The following is a 15,546-nucleotide window of genomic DNA, read 5'->3' as shown; positions in this document are numbered from 1 at the left end:
AGTGATACATTAAAACTATGCGGAAAATTATTGAAGTAAAAAAAATTCATCACGGAAATTCGTAAATCCCGGGTACGTAAAAATGATGTGTTCATGTATACGGTCGATCATGTTACATTATAAAGTAAAGGATAATAGTGTTGTAAGACTTTTATTCCCTTATAATGAGAGTCTTTTTTTTTCTATAGGTAGAGTGCAAGAAAAGCTCGCTCGAATTTCGAGTTGTTGAAAAGCCACGAGCTCGAGTTCGAGTATTACTAAAAAACTCGACTCGAAACTCGAATTTCGAGTACTCGCAGGTGTCTAAATATGACTTTTCCATAAGAGTGTATGTTAACCAAAAAACATTTATTTCCAAGGTTAAATGTGCTTGCTACCAAACATTTTAATCACGACACTACTCCCGTTATAATCAATTTACTGTAATAATATATGTCTAAAAACATTTGTACATTTAAAAAAATGTTGAGTAACATTTTCCGATCAAACAAAACTAAAATTCAATTGTTTACTTAGAAGGGCCTGGGCGTAACATTCCTACGAGGCTCTAACGTTTCTGAGTTACAATATATTATGTTATTAATATAGGAGATCTATTTCAGTTCTATTAAGATTTTAAACATCATAGAAACTAAATGTTTGCTATTATTAGAAAAATTACTTTAACCTGTTAATGTGATACTCTGTTGTTTACTAAATGGTGTCTGCCATGATCTGCCACTAGCGCATCCTGGTAGGCACGAGGTAACCTAGCCCTGAAAGCTTCTGGCTTTTTTCTCCAGAGTTGCTGTTGACATGAGGGATGGTAGAATATAAACGTTGGCTGAACACTCTGTCTGTCATCTGAGATAAATATGCAATGAAGGTAGGTAGCAAATAGCTAATAAAGAAAGAGAAAAATATTGTTTGTTGATTTGTCACATAAATTTGTTGCATTGTATTTAATGCTACACAAGGTTGTTGCCATTCTGCACGCAAGGGAATAAAGATCCACATAAAAGAAATAAGTGCTACATTGAATCTATGACAGCACTACTTCGAATCAAGCCTTAATTTATTAGTGTCATTACTTTGAAACCACACACAACAAAAAGCGTTACTTCGAGGAGCGGATGTATACAATAGAATGGATGGTATTTACAACATGTTATAATAAGATGCCTATGGTAAAAAAAATACACACAAGTGTTTCTGTTTAAAAAAAAGTCTCTGATATGTTGCGTGCGTGATTCGGATCTCCTCACCAGAAAATGTCTCCTTGACTCTGCCACCTTCCTCCAGTATTTGTCGGCCAAGCTGGCGCGTGTCTGCTCTGCTTCCAGCCTATCCGCAGCGCTCTTGACACCTTGCATTACCCTCTCTGCGTTTCGTTTCACTTGATCTCGAACTGCTTCCGACGCCTCCAGCGTTGGATCACTCAAGAACTCATTCAGCTTGTCCAACTGCACACTAAGCACGAAACAAAACACACGTGACTTTAAATTACATAATTATTTTAATTCTTCTACAACATAATAAAAATAATATATATCAACCTTTTTTTTGTACTAGCAGCTTTAACTTGAGAACTACAGTTCAGGATAGTTATATATGAATCTGGCCAAAGCACATATACTGTTTGTGCCAACATCTTGATGGTTGGAGATTCTGGTTCAGAGCTAGTACAATTACTAGTAACGGTCAGTATACAACAGATGATTCACACATCAGCTACAATGATCCGTGCAATTAAGGTGATCAGCGACTGGAAAAATATAGGGATTAGCCGTAAATATGTTTGGCTTGGAGTGTTATAAAATATTTCATTCTAACCATTCTGCATCACAAAATATGAGATGGTCACTGAAGACTCCTTTACCTCCAATTTAAATGGGTCCTAAGTGACCATTACAATCTCATGGCAATGGTCATTTGTTCGATCTCAAATGCCAGCTAAGACATATTTATGAGCGCCAAGTTTGAACTAGAGTCATTCACAATTCACTACAATCATCGATGACCCCTACTTTAAGCCTCTGTGCACAAGTGTGCAACATAAAACACTGCCATTAACATTTTATCTTATAAAATGTAATACATCATGATGCTGCAAACATTGTTTCTTTGTTTATCTAATCATAACTGCTTTACTTCAAAAGAACTTCATAATTTTAAAACCTATTTCAACCACGACTCTATGGACTAGTTTATAATTTTGTGGTGTTCTGAACTAATTTTTCTAATTACATTAGCTTTAGTACTTTATAATTTTCTTGATTTCTCTGCACTATTAATAAAAATAAAAAAAATAAGTAAAAGTAAAATACATATACGATAATGTAAATAGCACAGAGAAAGTGTTTTAAAATTATATAATAGTGAGTTTCTGTATATATGAAATTTTATATCACATAGTATACCTTGATCTGACCAATTTTCTTTGATACTATAGTAGATATACAAACCTTTATAAAGTAACTTACACTGCTTCACTGGCCTTTTCTTCAGCTTTCTTCAACTGCTCATCTTTACTTGCTGATTTTTTCCTCAAACTAGACCATACACTAGGGTCCAAATGTTCCACAGAAGATTCAACTATCTTATTTACTTCCTTGTTGTAGTCTGTAAATAAAGAAACAAGATAGCATGATTATGCATTACATTTTTTTTTTTTTACAAATACTTAATATACGTTGATTTTCAAAACTTACACAAGTGTGATCATGTTATAGTTTAAGCTTTCAGAAACAGTGAAAGTGCATTACAAAGTACCTGATTTTAAGGAAGTTGTTACTTTAGAGTATGTAATTTCCGAACCCTTTAAAACGATTAACATTAAGTAACAATTCAGTATAAAGAACAGCGAAAGAAAAAACTTTAATAGGTATGGGCTAGTCAAAACTTCAAATACCATCAAATCCTCAAAATTCTAATGATTCAATATTCGAGGAAAAACATTTGAACAAATTATTGAAGGAAATGAAGCAAATTAAAAAATTCTACACTGATAAGTCTGGAGTATACTAGGTCTATATTATATATTAGTGTTTGCCAAGATATTCTACTTATATAACATAAGAATTTTTATTGATTTTGGAACATTAGTAAGTGAAACACACAATTAAGGAGTACAATGTTTTAACACCTAATTAACATTTTTCATTGCTTGTACATTATTTTTAACCCTTGAAACATAGATTTTGTTTTTAAAAGTATATTTGAGGTACTTCTTGGTATTCAAATTTGAGATTTGGATTCGAGAAAATTGGGATCTGACCCATCATTAGTCTTTAAGCCCACAAGTTCAAGACCAAGGCCATGCCAGGTAAAATATTTTGCTAGATTATCAAAATCACTATAGCTTTAACAAAAATACAAAATGTGAGATGTAACCGGCTAGAAAACAGGAACCACTGCACCAAAAGGAAAACTGACAGTAACAATAAACTCTAAGCAAACTACAAACGCAGGCAGCGCAGTAATGTGACCTGAGATCCAAGGTCAACAGCTGGAATCCGTAAGAAAAATTCTGTATGCAAGCTGCTCAACTGGTGTCGGATTACACAACGTGCCAAACCATAGAAAGCTCAATACTTTTCACCGTATTTTCATTTCTTAAGTACCAGGTAAGTTGTACTACGATTACAGTGCAACTGCATTCTAACAAAATGTGCTTCATAGTGACAAAATAAATCAAAATCAAATGCACAAACCTTCCAGGTAACGGGCAGCTTTATCGTATGCATCCACAGCCTTTGATGCGGCAACAACAATTTTTTCTTCAAGTTCGACAAAGGTCTTGGGACGAGGCACACGAGGTTCCACGATCGCTGGTTTTGGTTTCTCGGAAGGACCTGTAAACATTACAAATTACTTCTTAAGAATTTGTATGGTTCTGAACAACTATAACAGCAATCACACACCATATAACTACTACACTGCTCTTTAAAAAATCAACCAAAATTTAGGAAGTTATAATGGAATAAATTACAAGTAAACCAACCTCAAAGAAATTGTGATGTAAAACCAAGGGAAATAGTTACTGATTATTCTAATCATTATTTAGATTACAAAACATGCTTTTAGGAAATAAGTAGTCAAGTGAAAACTTCATGCCAACTTATTTCAATCTCAAAAACCTTTTTAACCAAACCATAAATGCTGATACTACTATATAGGTAATACAGTATTGTAACATCAAATACAATTAATATGAATTATTATCGTACTACAAACATAAAATAATCTGACACTCAATAATTGAAGTCTTCTGGTGTAACAAATATATTCTTGTGAATTGTGGCCATGATTAAGTTAAAGTTTGGAACATCAGTAAAAAAAAAAATTAAAGACACATTTTTTTTGTATTTTTTCAAGAATTTTTGTACCTTAAACTTAACTTCAGAAAAAAGAACATCTCACAATAAAGCATTTTACCCTTGAACCGGAAATTTCAACCTTTTGAGAGTTATCACTTTTCATACCAGAGGTCTTCACTTCATGCTAATAAAAATGTGCATTGTGCATGATGTGAAATAAAGTGCAATAATATTCCTAATACCCCAGCGATACTCTTAAGCCAAAAAAAAAAAATCTAAAACAAATCACAACCTTCTACACTACTCACAAAAAAACCTAAGTCTCTGTAATTTTACCTGTCTGAACATCTCGTTGAACAGTATCTGTAACTTTGACTTCTGTCTGTCTCTTTTTGGGAACTCTGTGTTCCTTCTCACTAACCGGACCAGACACTGATTTGGATGCTAAAAGCAGGACAGGGAGGAAGGCCCAGGGTAAAAGTTAGTCAACACACATTTAATAAACAGCAGGTAAGAATGAAAATATTACAACAGCCATGACATACATGCAAATCTTTTAAGCCACACAATTCCAAAACATGGCAATTTACTCGTAACAAACAACTCGGGACCACAGCCAAGCCGGATTAGCAACATTTCTGGATTATCAAATATCAGCATAGTTTTAATGAAAATTCCATGGATAATCCACACAGTTTATGTGTACGACATGCAAATTCCACCATAGAGCATTTAATCGTTCATTGGTGAAATATTAAAAAAATCTACAGAATTTTTTTGATAACTTAGTCTCCATTGAATATGACATCTGTCTAACAGAAACATGGTTTAATAATTGCAGCATGAATTCTCACTATTTCACTGATCGTTATCTCACATTTAGATGTGACAGAAACTCCACACAATGCTGGAAAGAATTGGTGGTGCTTTGATTGCACTTACAAATTTCCATCACTCCATCAAATTCCAATTTATGATCATTCTGGAATTGAAGCTCTCTGGATCAGAATTAAAACCTCACCAACTAACTACCTAATAACTGGTTATATATACATATACATACACATGCACACACACATATATATAGACAAACACATACACACACCTTCAAACTACTCCTAGTATCTATGCAATGTATCATGAAGCATTAGAAGATAACCTCACTTACTACCAAGATAATCTGATAATACTTGGTGACATCAATCTGACTGGTATTGATTGACCAGATAAACATACTTTAAATATATCTAAATCTTATATCAAATCTAAGACACAATCTTTGCTTAACTTTTCTACTAGTGTGGGAGATTTCAGTGCAGTAATATTCAGTCCTCCAATAATATGTTAGATCATTGCTTCACAAATATACTTCATTATGAAGTAACGAAATCAGATGAAGCTGTTGTGAAAGAAGATTTACCACTTCCTACCATAGATATTAAAATTACTTTGGATATTTAGTTAATGAACAACTTCATCTCCTCATATCATTAATAAAACAAGTACCCAAATGTTTTTTTCTTCCCCAAAATGTTTGCTTAGAAATTTAGGTTTGTTTCACATGGGAACATTGCGAAGCAAATAGAAACAATGTTTTATATTGTCATAACTGAGATGACTCCAATGACAGCCATTCCGTATAAAAGAGGAAAACATGTAAAAAAGTAAATTTAAAAATTCCCGTATTTTATTTACCGGTGCATGTTCATGATAGTTCATATTTAATAGATCAGTTACAATATTTAAGAAACCAATATTTTAAAGTATTTATTTTACAGTTTGAAACCCAGGTTACTGCAAAACAGGAAATTTTAATAAAAAGGATGACACATTTGGTGCACCTGTTTAGTAATTCATCAGCGGTTTACCTCCAAGAAATTTTGTTGTGCTTTTGAAGAAATGTCTTGTGTGTCATCATCATAAGTTTCAAGGCACATGGTAAGTAAATTACCTTAACTGTTTGAGTTTTTAACTAAAGAGGCATGGTAATGTAACATCCGTAACAAAAATTAGAAAAAAGTTTTCTGTACATTACTGCTTTATTAGTTTACATTGCAATTTAGGTTAAGGTTGACATACTACTTACAAACTTACTTTAACCTCAGTTAATAATTTTTTATAGGTTTTTATTTCCAATAAATAGGTGTTACGGATGTTACATATATCGTAGTGACGAGCGTATGACTGATTTATCACTTGCCAATAAGTTACTATTTGTCATTTGATAAACACAAGCATGATTCTGGAATAATCTACCGAAACCCAGAATTCAGTTAGAGCCTAACTAATTAAAATGTTGTACCAGGTTAAGCATATATTTTATAAATGGGGGCTCATAAAGCCTTTATTAGAATGTTAAACCAGACTTGTATGAGTTTAGTTTGTACTCCATTTAATTTATAACAGTAAAAAAATATTAATGAAAGCCCTTTGTCATTGTTGCAGGATCATGGCACCAACATCATCTGCAAGTAGAGTTCCTAAATTTTGGGAGAAATTAAAGGCTGAAAATCCTGAAATGTGGAAAGAGCTAGTTAATAAAGACAGAGACAGAAATCGTGTTGTTAGGCAAAAAGAAAAGGGAAAATGTGCCAAAAATGAAAAATTGCTAAAGAAAAAAAGGGAAATGACCCGAATCAGGATAAAAAAACTTGGCGCAAAAAGCAAGCCTCTGAAAAAAAAATCAATTGAGCCACAACAGTAATGTTCCTGATAGGATAATTGGTTCCTATGCATCCACAAGTACTCTTCGGAAAGCAGTCTTTAAAGCAAAAAGAAATCTTCCACATAGTCCTCAAAAGAAGAGAGCAAATGTCCGGCAGCTTGTAAAGGAAACATTTAATAGTTCTTCAAAACTTTATACTGTGACAAAACTGTCAAAAACTCATTTACTCCCTAAAGATATTGCTGAAAAAGTGCGAGATATTCTAGAAACAGATGAAATTAGTTGGCAAGCGCCATCAAAAAGGGACTACGTATCAATGAAGGATAAAAATACTGGTCAGAAGACTCAAAAGCAAAAGCGCTTTTTAGTCATGACCATTTCAGAAGCCCATAAATGTTTTATGGATAAACACAGGATTGAAAAATCTCTGTCGAAGTTTCATGAGTTACGACCAAAGCATATAATTCCTGTAGGTAATACACCTCATAACGTGTGTGTCTGTATGCAACATGCTAAATTTAATTTTTTGAGTAATGCCATTTCTCAGAAGTGTGATATTTTGGTATCTTCTGTGACCCATAAAGAAGAAATGTGACCCTAGAAGAAATGTGCTGCGATACAGGAAGTGAATGTTGTATGTTGAATAACTGTGAAACATGTTATCATGGTATAAAAGTTCTTTTAAAAACTGACTGTAATCTATCTCAGCAAGTGAAATGGATGGAATGGAAAAAGTGTGATGGTTGGTTACAAGTAAACGAGAACACTATATCTCTTGAAGAACTCGTAAGAAAAATTAACTTGGTTCTTCCTAGCTTCAAAAGTCACACGTTTGTGAAGGAAAAACAAGCCAACAATAAATAAACAATAAAATCTGGTGGTTGGATGTTATGTGTAGTGTGAGTAGATTAAATACAAATTTAGTAATTTTAAGACATTTTTTCTCTGGCTATTCTGAAATCCTGGTGAACCTCTGGATCCGCCACTGGTTGCTGTTTGTCAAACAGGCCTTCGTAAGGAGTCATCAGCCGTCTGTCAAATGGGTGAAGTTGGAGTGATGTTTCTTAAAAGTTATGGGAAAACTGGAACAATGTTTGTAACAGATGAAAATGATCAAACAGACATCAATTTGGTTAAAATAAGTTCAGTGCTGCCTACACCAAATGTTAAATCAATTGGAACCAGACTGATCTATGAGTTCCAAAATCAGATTAAATTGTGATTTTTTTAAATTTTAATTACTTAATGTCACGGTATAGTAAAAAAGAATAAATCACATGTGCATAAAATCCAAAAATATATTGATGTATGGTCACTTGTAACATCCGTAACACCAGTGTGTGTAACATCCGTAACAGCAGAAAAACTGTATAAAACCAGTGTTATTATTAAAAATTTTTTGGTACATTTTCAGAAGCTGTTTAAAACCTCAATAAATCATTATAAACAATTTGATTTCATTTTATTGATCGGTTCACCTGAATTTTTCTGCTGAACTCAACCATCTCATCTGATTGTTCCCAAGTTTTGTAACATCCGTAACAGCACTCTTTCTTAAATAATCCTCACACCACTTACAATACAAAGCTAGAAACCTCAACCATAACTGGTATCTCATAGTTATTTAAGTATTTTATAATAGAATTAATATGTCATTTAAGACTTTTAAAAATTAAAGGTAAAAACAAACCAAAATGTAACATCCGTAACATACGGAATTGCTGATGACTATTTACAGTATAAGAACTTTTTAATTCCTTCCTACAAATACATTACCCTAAAGCTTACTGAAAAACTTACTACTTTTGGGTTCAGATGTCTTCTTTGGAGGGGACACTTCACTAGGCTTGCTAGGTAGCTCCGCCGCTTTCGGTTTTTGAATGCTTTTCCCCTCCGGTTCCTCTCCAAATATTAGCATTTTAACCCTACAAACATCACAAACAATGGCACATTACAACATAAGAACAGCAACTCTAAACAATTAAAAGTATGAAGGCTATTTAAAATTCAGATTAAATTATAATTTAAATTGATTAATTAATTTTACACAAAAGTAAATTATGGAATGGTAAACTTAACAAACAACTTGCAAAACTTTATTCCAAACACAAAATGAGATCATACACATAAATTAATATGTAACATATCAAAAATCAAGAGTACCTACAAAAAAAGTTAAAACACCAAAAGTTTTCAAGATTCATGATAGTAAAAGTTATATTCATAATTATAATTTTATAAAATATGCCTCACAAGATTATTATACAGACCTTAAGGCTCTAACTTACCATATTGCTTATTTTGTTTTCTACTCTATGCTAAAATTTATCATCTTTTCTTGTAAATTTATCATGTAAGCTTTCTTGCATTTTATGTTCCATTACAGAGTTTGTCACCAAATATTTTAAGTGTCATATAACAGTAAATTGTGCCGCAAATGTTTGCATATTTTATGATCACTCATTTGGCAATGTAATGCTTGCAAATAACGTAAAGTAAATGTTTGATGTCAAGATCTGTGACCAAAAAGCAAAAGAGTTATCAAGATAAATTTAAAGGAACACCCTGTAGTTAAAAGTAAAGCTAAGAAAATAAAAATACCAATATGGTAAATTGAGCCATAAACAAAATCTGTATAATTTTTTTTTCCTTAACGCAAAGGGCACTCTACACACAATCAAAGGCTAAAGTTATTTGCTATGTAAATACTACCATTTATCAACTCTATATTCAAAACAAAAACAAAACAGAACCAAACCAGAAGTAGAATCACTCACCAGGTCTGAAACGAATCAAACTGCCCCAAAAGTTGCTCCCAGTAATTGCCCTCCTCTTGCAGCACTGTTTTCAAAAACTCATCGGTATAGGGAACATTTTGACCCAACCATTTTCTGAATTTTGGGTCATAATTCGCGTATGCAACTGTACCACCCACCCCCAAGGTTATTGTCCCTACTGTATACAAAAGAACTCTTCCTACTCTTGACGGACGATTTCTGAAAAATAAATCAATTATGTAAAATGTAATTTTAAAAGATAAATTAACTGCAGTTAAAAAGTCATAGATTTAACAAAAACTTAATAAATCAGTCTATACTCATGCAAACTGTTAAATAAGAATGTGTAACAATAATCTGCAAAACATCTGTTAATTCAAATTATTCAAATCAGGGTCAGTGAATTAACACTAAAAATTTTTAGTAGGAGCTTCTTTAAAGTATAACACTCATTTAATTTATATTCTTTTCCATCTTTACCACAAAATAATTGTTTGCAAGTTTTAAATATTTAAATATTGCAACAAAATAGTTTAATTATTTAATTTGTTGCAAAATGAACTATCCAATATCCTTGTGCTAACATGTTCAGACCAAACAAATCTACAAGCTGCAATACACTAAACTCAACTAAATTTACAATGTGCTATTAAATTTACTAAACTAAGCAAAGAAAATTTAATTTAATTAGTAACTTACGGAGGAAGAGAACCAGTTGTATAATTCTTCGTATGATATCTGAGACAAAGATGTAATCTTGACAATCCCGAATCGTATAATGGTACCTAAAACAATTATTAACTCAAAATTACATTTTATATCTCAGTATTGCACAGACAATACATCAAAAAAATTTTAATCAATACTACAAATACCCAGATAAAATTTCTTATTTTTTAATAACCACAGCTTAAAAACATGAATGTGATATTAGAAGTTTTAGTACTTTTCAGAGCTAGAATCGTCACTTGGTTTTTGTTATTTTAAAAGGAGTTTCATAATACACACAATTCTTCAAGAAATTAAAAAGTGGAGTCATATATGCTAAAAACAAAATTAAACAAGTACACGTGAACTCCAACGTTAAATGTGTCTACGAACAAAAGAAAACACCCATGCAAATGGGTATTCGGAACAAACCCATGCTAAAGCTAAAACCAATTAGCAAGCCTGCATTTAAAAAAAAAAACAAGGCAGTATTTGTAATCAGACTGGATCCTTCGGTTCAGGAACATTCGAGATTGTTGAACACATCTCCAATGAACTTAACTTAACAAATGTAAAAGTAAGGACACACAGGACAAAATTCAATTTGTATGCATCTTTTCATATATCTGTTCTCGAAGATGACTTTGTTCGATTTAACAATATTGGTTTTTTTTGGCCGAGCGGGTGCTTGATAAGCCTCAACTTGATCAAATTGCCAATAATGATTCTACTTTTAACTCTACTTAACTAGTAATCTTGGCCCCTAAGGTGGGGCTAGCCTTAAACCCTCTTCCATCTCAATTTCCGCTTCAATTCCAACCCTGGTGCTTGGAGGAGCATTGTAAAATTTTCCTTGTGAATCACAATCTCAAAGAGTGGAAATTGTTCTATCAAAAAGGTCTTAGATCGAAATCTATTGAATTATTTTGAAATCCTACTCAATTCTCATGACATAATCATTGTTTCACAGTTCATTATCTTATATATAGAAACGACAGAGATGCTCTTCAGATAATGAAAGAACGAGATGGCGGCGTTCAGACAGCAGTTAGTAAAACTCTAATTCTTATCAGTTCATTTCATTCATAACTTTGATCTCCCTGGATTTGAAGCTGTTCGGATTAAAATTAAAAACCAATTCATCAATATCTGTTATTATAGGCAATATCTATTTACCCACTCACACATCTAAATTTAAATTTACTTATCTATCTTACTGTGAGCATCTCGAGGACAAACTTTCCTATTTTCAATATGATCTACTGATACTAGGTGACTTCGACGTTCCTCGTGTTGACTGGACTAATAACAATCTCCAAGTGAACTACAATAAAACTGCTCTGAGTCTGTTCAACTTTTCATCCAGTCTTGGTCTGCTCCAATGTAACAATAATGAAGCACTAAAAATCTATTAGACCTATGTTTTACAAACCTATCGCATTATTCTGTGGCTCAAACTGATGAAGCTCTTGTCTAGGAAGACATATACCATATACCTCTATATTATTATTATTTGATAATGAAAACATTGTATTTGTGTATTTTTGAATCTCCTTGGGGATAAATTTATGATTTAAGCAAACCAGACTATTGGGCCAGATATGAAGTATGTAGACAACAATAAACATGCGCAAGATTTATCATAAAAAACACTGATACACATACATACTATTTCTGACATGTCACTTCCTAGCCTGTTTTCTAATCATTTTGTAAAATAACATTGTATTTGAACGAATAGGTCTCCCATTATGACTATTTTAAATAGAGGTTAGGTTAGTGGCAGATAACATGTGAAAAATTTAATTTTTGGGTTAACAGTTTGTGTAAAATTATTGTAAATATTACCTGTAATGTAAATACAGTAACATAAATTTCTGTTGTGCTTCAATAGTGTAGCCCAGACAGTTTTTCATGAGACATCACCATGATTGTTGTCACTGCCCTACTTTTCTCCAAAGAACCTTAGAAATATAGCGTAGCCGTCACCGTTTTCAAAATGTCAGGATGTCATGGCCAGGCCAAAACTGTTTTCTACCCCTGATTTGTTTTCCATTTCAAGTGAATATTGAAGAATATTATACAATATTGAACAATTTTAGTACAGAGGAACCACTAGTTCAAATGCAAAGCCCTTTTACAGAATGGTTTTAAAAAAAAACATTAGGAAGTAATTCAATGTGTTTTGATTTTTGAAATTTTTTTTTATACAAAAGTAATAGTATTCAAAATTTACCAAATGAACCAGGTATGCAGGTCTGGCCTTATGGTACCTACACTCTAGAATACATAGTAGAAAATGTAAGCAAATTAAATAAAGTTACCAAAACCATACCAATTTGTTATAAAATGATATTTAAAATGCATATATTGATAGAATATAGCTGTATCCGAATACTAGTCTAATGGATCCCTTAGCTAAGGGATCCACTAGAAGTGCATCGTCGTGGACGAAGCCATCTTTGCGCTGCTTTCGAATTCTCACAAGGTATGCCGACGTATCCCTCCATCCGTCCACTAAATCAAGATTTCTAGGGATGCAACACTCGCATCCACTAACGCGTCCCTACATCCATTAGCTTCGGAATCATGTTTTATTTTGATTGTATATAATATTAGTCAAGTTTTTTGGCATTATATTTGTCTAAAATGTTATAAGATTAAGTGATAACTGAAATAAAGATAAATGAAAACGTTAATAAAAATAACCGAAAGGCGAACTTTAAACTTATAGGTGCATTTAAAGCTCATTTTAGGTATTTTCAATAATTTGAAATTCATAATAAACATATTATTTTAATCGCTAACTTTTATAACGGCTACGCTACATACTTTATTTTCATTTTTTAATTGGTCGTTATTTACGTTTTGCGAATATTCGTCGATATCACGACTTGAAATGGCTACGTGCAAATTAGTACGACCATCATATTACAGGTGGTGGTGGTGGTAGCAATAAAAGTATTTTGATACTATTCATCCATTAGAAATGCATTCTTTACATTGTATCTGCATTTGCTAAGGGATGTAGGGATGTATGTGCTTTGAACACGTCCCTATGTATTCGCAATCAGCTATATGTAATATATGAAAACCTTAAAGGCCGGGCTACATTCGCAATAGCACGCAAACAGCACACAGATAGCACACACGCACAGAGATAGCACAGAGCTTGATGCTACATTCGCGCACAACACAACACAAAAGAATACCGGAAGCATTCAAAAAAGTTTTTTAAATGTATAACTTCCGTTAACAATTTTGATCACTGAAGTTGGAATAAGTGACGTTTGTTTAGATTCGTGTGTTGTTATTGTGGTACGGTTTTCGTTAAACCAAGAAATATTTTAAGTACTTCAAAGTTTACATACAAAAAACCATGAGCATTCAAAAATACATATCACTGTTTATTTCAAATCCGGCTTCTATAACACATTCATACACGGACTTCCAAGCATTTAATTTAGCGTCTTCATTTTTTGTATCCTGCGTATCCCCTGTCATACAAAATATTTCTACTTTCTATTACAGCTATCAAATGAGCCTTCCATTTTTATGTAATCGTGCGTTTGAAAACAATAACAAACTACTCAAGTCAACAGCACCAATACTTTCGTGACAATTGTTCTTTTATAAGCCCACTAGAGTAGTACTTAAACTGTTTGCTGATTAGCTACCACCAGGGTCGCGCACAGAAAATAACCTAAAAGTTAAAAGTTAACGAACTTTCTGTGCGCCGATCCTGTGCTATTTTTCTGTGCGCGTGCTATTTGCCAATGTAGCAGCTCATATCTAATAGTGTATGTTGAACTTCTGTGCGTCTGTGCTGTTTGCGTGCTATTGCGAATGTAGCCCGGGCTTAAGTAAAATAAAGCTAGGATAGTATTTAAGGTACAGGTTATGTAGCGTAGTGTCTTCAACCAGGATTTTGTTTTGAAAATTCACATTATGAAGGATGAATGCAAAAACACATAAATTACATCGTAATATTTAATCATAAACTAATATCACATGAATGAATTTATTATATCTGACAAATCATAAACGGCAGCAAGATTCCCTCATACAGAACCAAATTTTGCACATACATCTTCAAAGGTGTTACAAACAGAATATTACTTATAATTAATATTTTACTCACTTACTTCACTCAACCTGCAGCAAAGCACCTTTCGCACAGAATTTCGAAACATTTCCTACAGTTTGTCGCAGCCTCTCCGGCCACGAACAGAACTTATAAAAAAAGAGCAAGAAACACACTTGATACATAAACAAAAATGACCTGAAGTACACCAACATAAAAGACACAAATAATAACAAATATGGTAAAACACGAAAAATATATAACTTGTTTTTTATTTTTAAATAAATAAAACCAACAAAAAATTTAACCAGTTCAAACACTCTATTCTCCCGACTCAAAAAAGCAACTTTTTATCCAAAGACAGCTTGACGTCGACCCAAGTGTCTCCCCTGCTCATAAAGTCCGTTATGCTGCGCCAACCCCTGATCCTCCCCTACCCCGTGCAGTGAATGTGTGTTATGTGGAACATACTGTATATTTAATAACGTGTCATTTTTATTATTTGTATATATTATATTTTTTCGTAAACTTTTGTCATTATAATTATATGTTTTTCTAAAGTATAATGTTTATTGCTGTAACCGGGCGACGAAGCCGAGGCCAACATCCGGAATCACTCCGAGCGCTGCACGTGTCGCGAAGTGGGGGAGGATGACGGGCGGAGAGGCAGGGACGCGGCAGGAGGGGGGAGTAGTCATCTGGCGGCTGAGCAAGGTGGTCGCACGACGAGACGAGTGCGGCAGAGAGACGTGAGCCACGACTGGTGAGATTGGATCCAGGCGGACGGGACTTTCACGTTCACGGGCGTTACGCTATCGGTCGCCATTGTAACTAATTTAATTGTAAATAAGTATTTTCTTGGTTCTTTGAGGCGGAGCATTGCGTGCATCGGCGGACACGTGCGTGCCGCAACGGGGTGGACTTTACGTCGCTGGCGACGGCGTTCCAACTTAATTGGTTTCTCGCTATCATAGGGAAGGGGCAGAGACAGTTCATCAATCGCATACAGAACCA

At 33.5% G+C, this 15,546-nt stretch overlaps 1 protein-coding gene across 2 annotated transcripts in view; it reads right to left on the bottom strand.

Moving 5' to 3' along the window:
- LOC134539579 (MICOS complex subunit Mic60) overlaps positions 1 to 14,752 on the bottom strand; it is a 30,930-nt gene extending 16,178 nt beyond the window's left edge. The window contains exons 1-8 of one of the 2 annotated variants that reach the window (XM_063381732.1): positions 14,594 to 14,743; positions 10,440 to 10,525; positions 9,741 to 9,959; positions 8,764 to 8,888; positions 4,635 to 4,742; positions 3,693 to 3,833; positions 2,463 to 2,601; positions 1,245 to 1,449 (exon numbers count right to left, since the gene is read on the bottom strand). In XM_063381732.1, the coding sequence (XP_063237802.1) occupies positions 1,245 to 1,449; positions 2,463 to 2,601; positions 3,693 to 3,833; positions 4,635 to 4,742; positions 8,764 to 8,888; positions 9,741 to 9,959; positions 10,440 to 10,525; positions 14,594 to 14,641 (1,071 nt within the window). In that variant the 5' untranslated portion in view covers positions 14,642 to 14,743. Of the gene's footprint in view, positions 1 to 1,244; positions 1,450 to 2,462; positions 2,602 to 3,692; positions 3,834 to 4,634; positions 4,743 to 8,763; positions 8,889 to 9,740; positions 9,960 to 10,439; positions 10,526 to 14,593 lie in introns of both variants that reach the window. The other variant, XM_063381733.1, reaches the window with a different exon arrangement.
- Between the last annotated feature and the right edge of the window lie 794 nt (positions 14,753 to 15,546).

The sequence above is a fragment of the Bacillus rossius genome, chromosome 15, assembly GCF_032445375.1.
Source record: "Bacillus rossius redtenbacheri isolate Brsri chromosome 15, Brsri_v3, whole genome shotgun sequence".
In the NCBI taxonomy this organism is placed as follows: domain Eukaryota; kingdom Metazoa; phylum Arthropoda; class Insecta; order Phasmatodea; family Bacillidae; genus Bacillus; species Bacillus rossius.
Note: the sequence above shows the minus strand (reverse complement) of the source record. Positions and strands in the feature narration are given on the sequence as shown.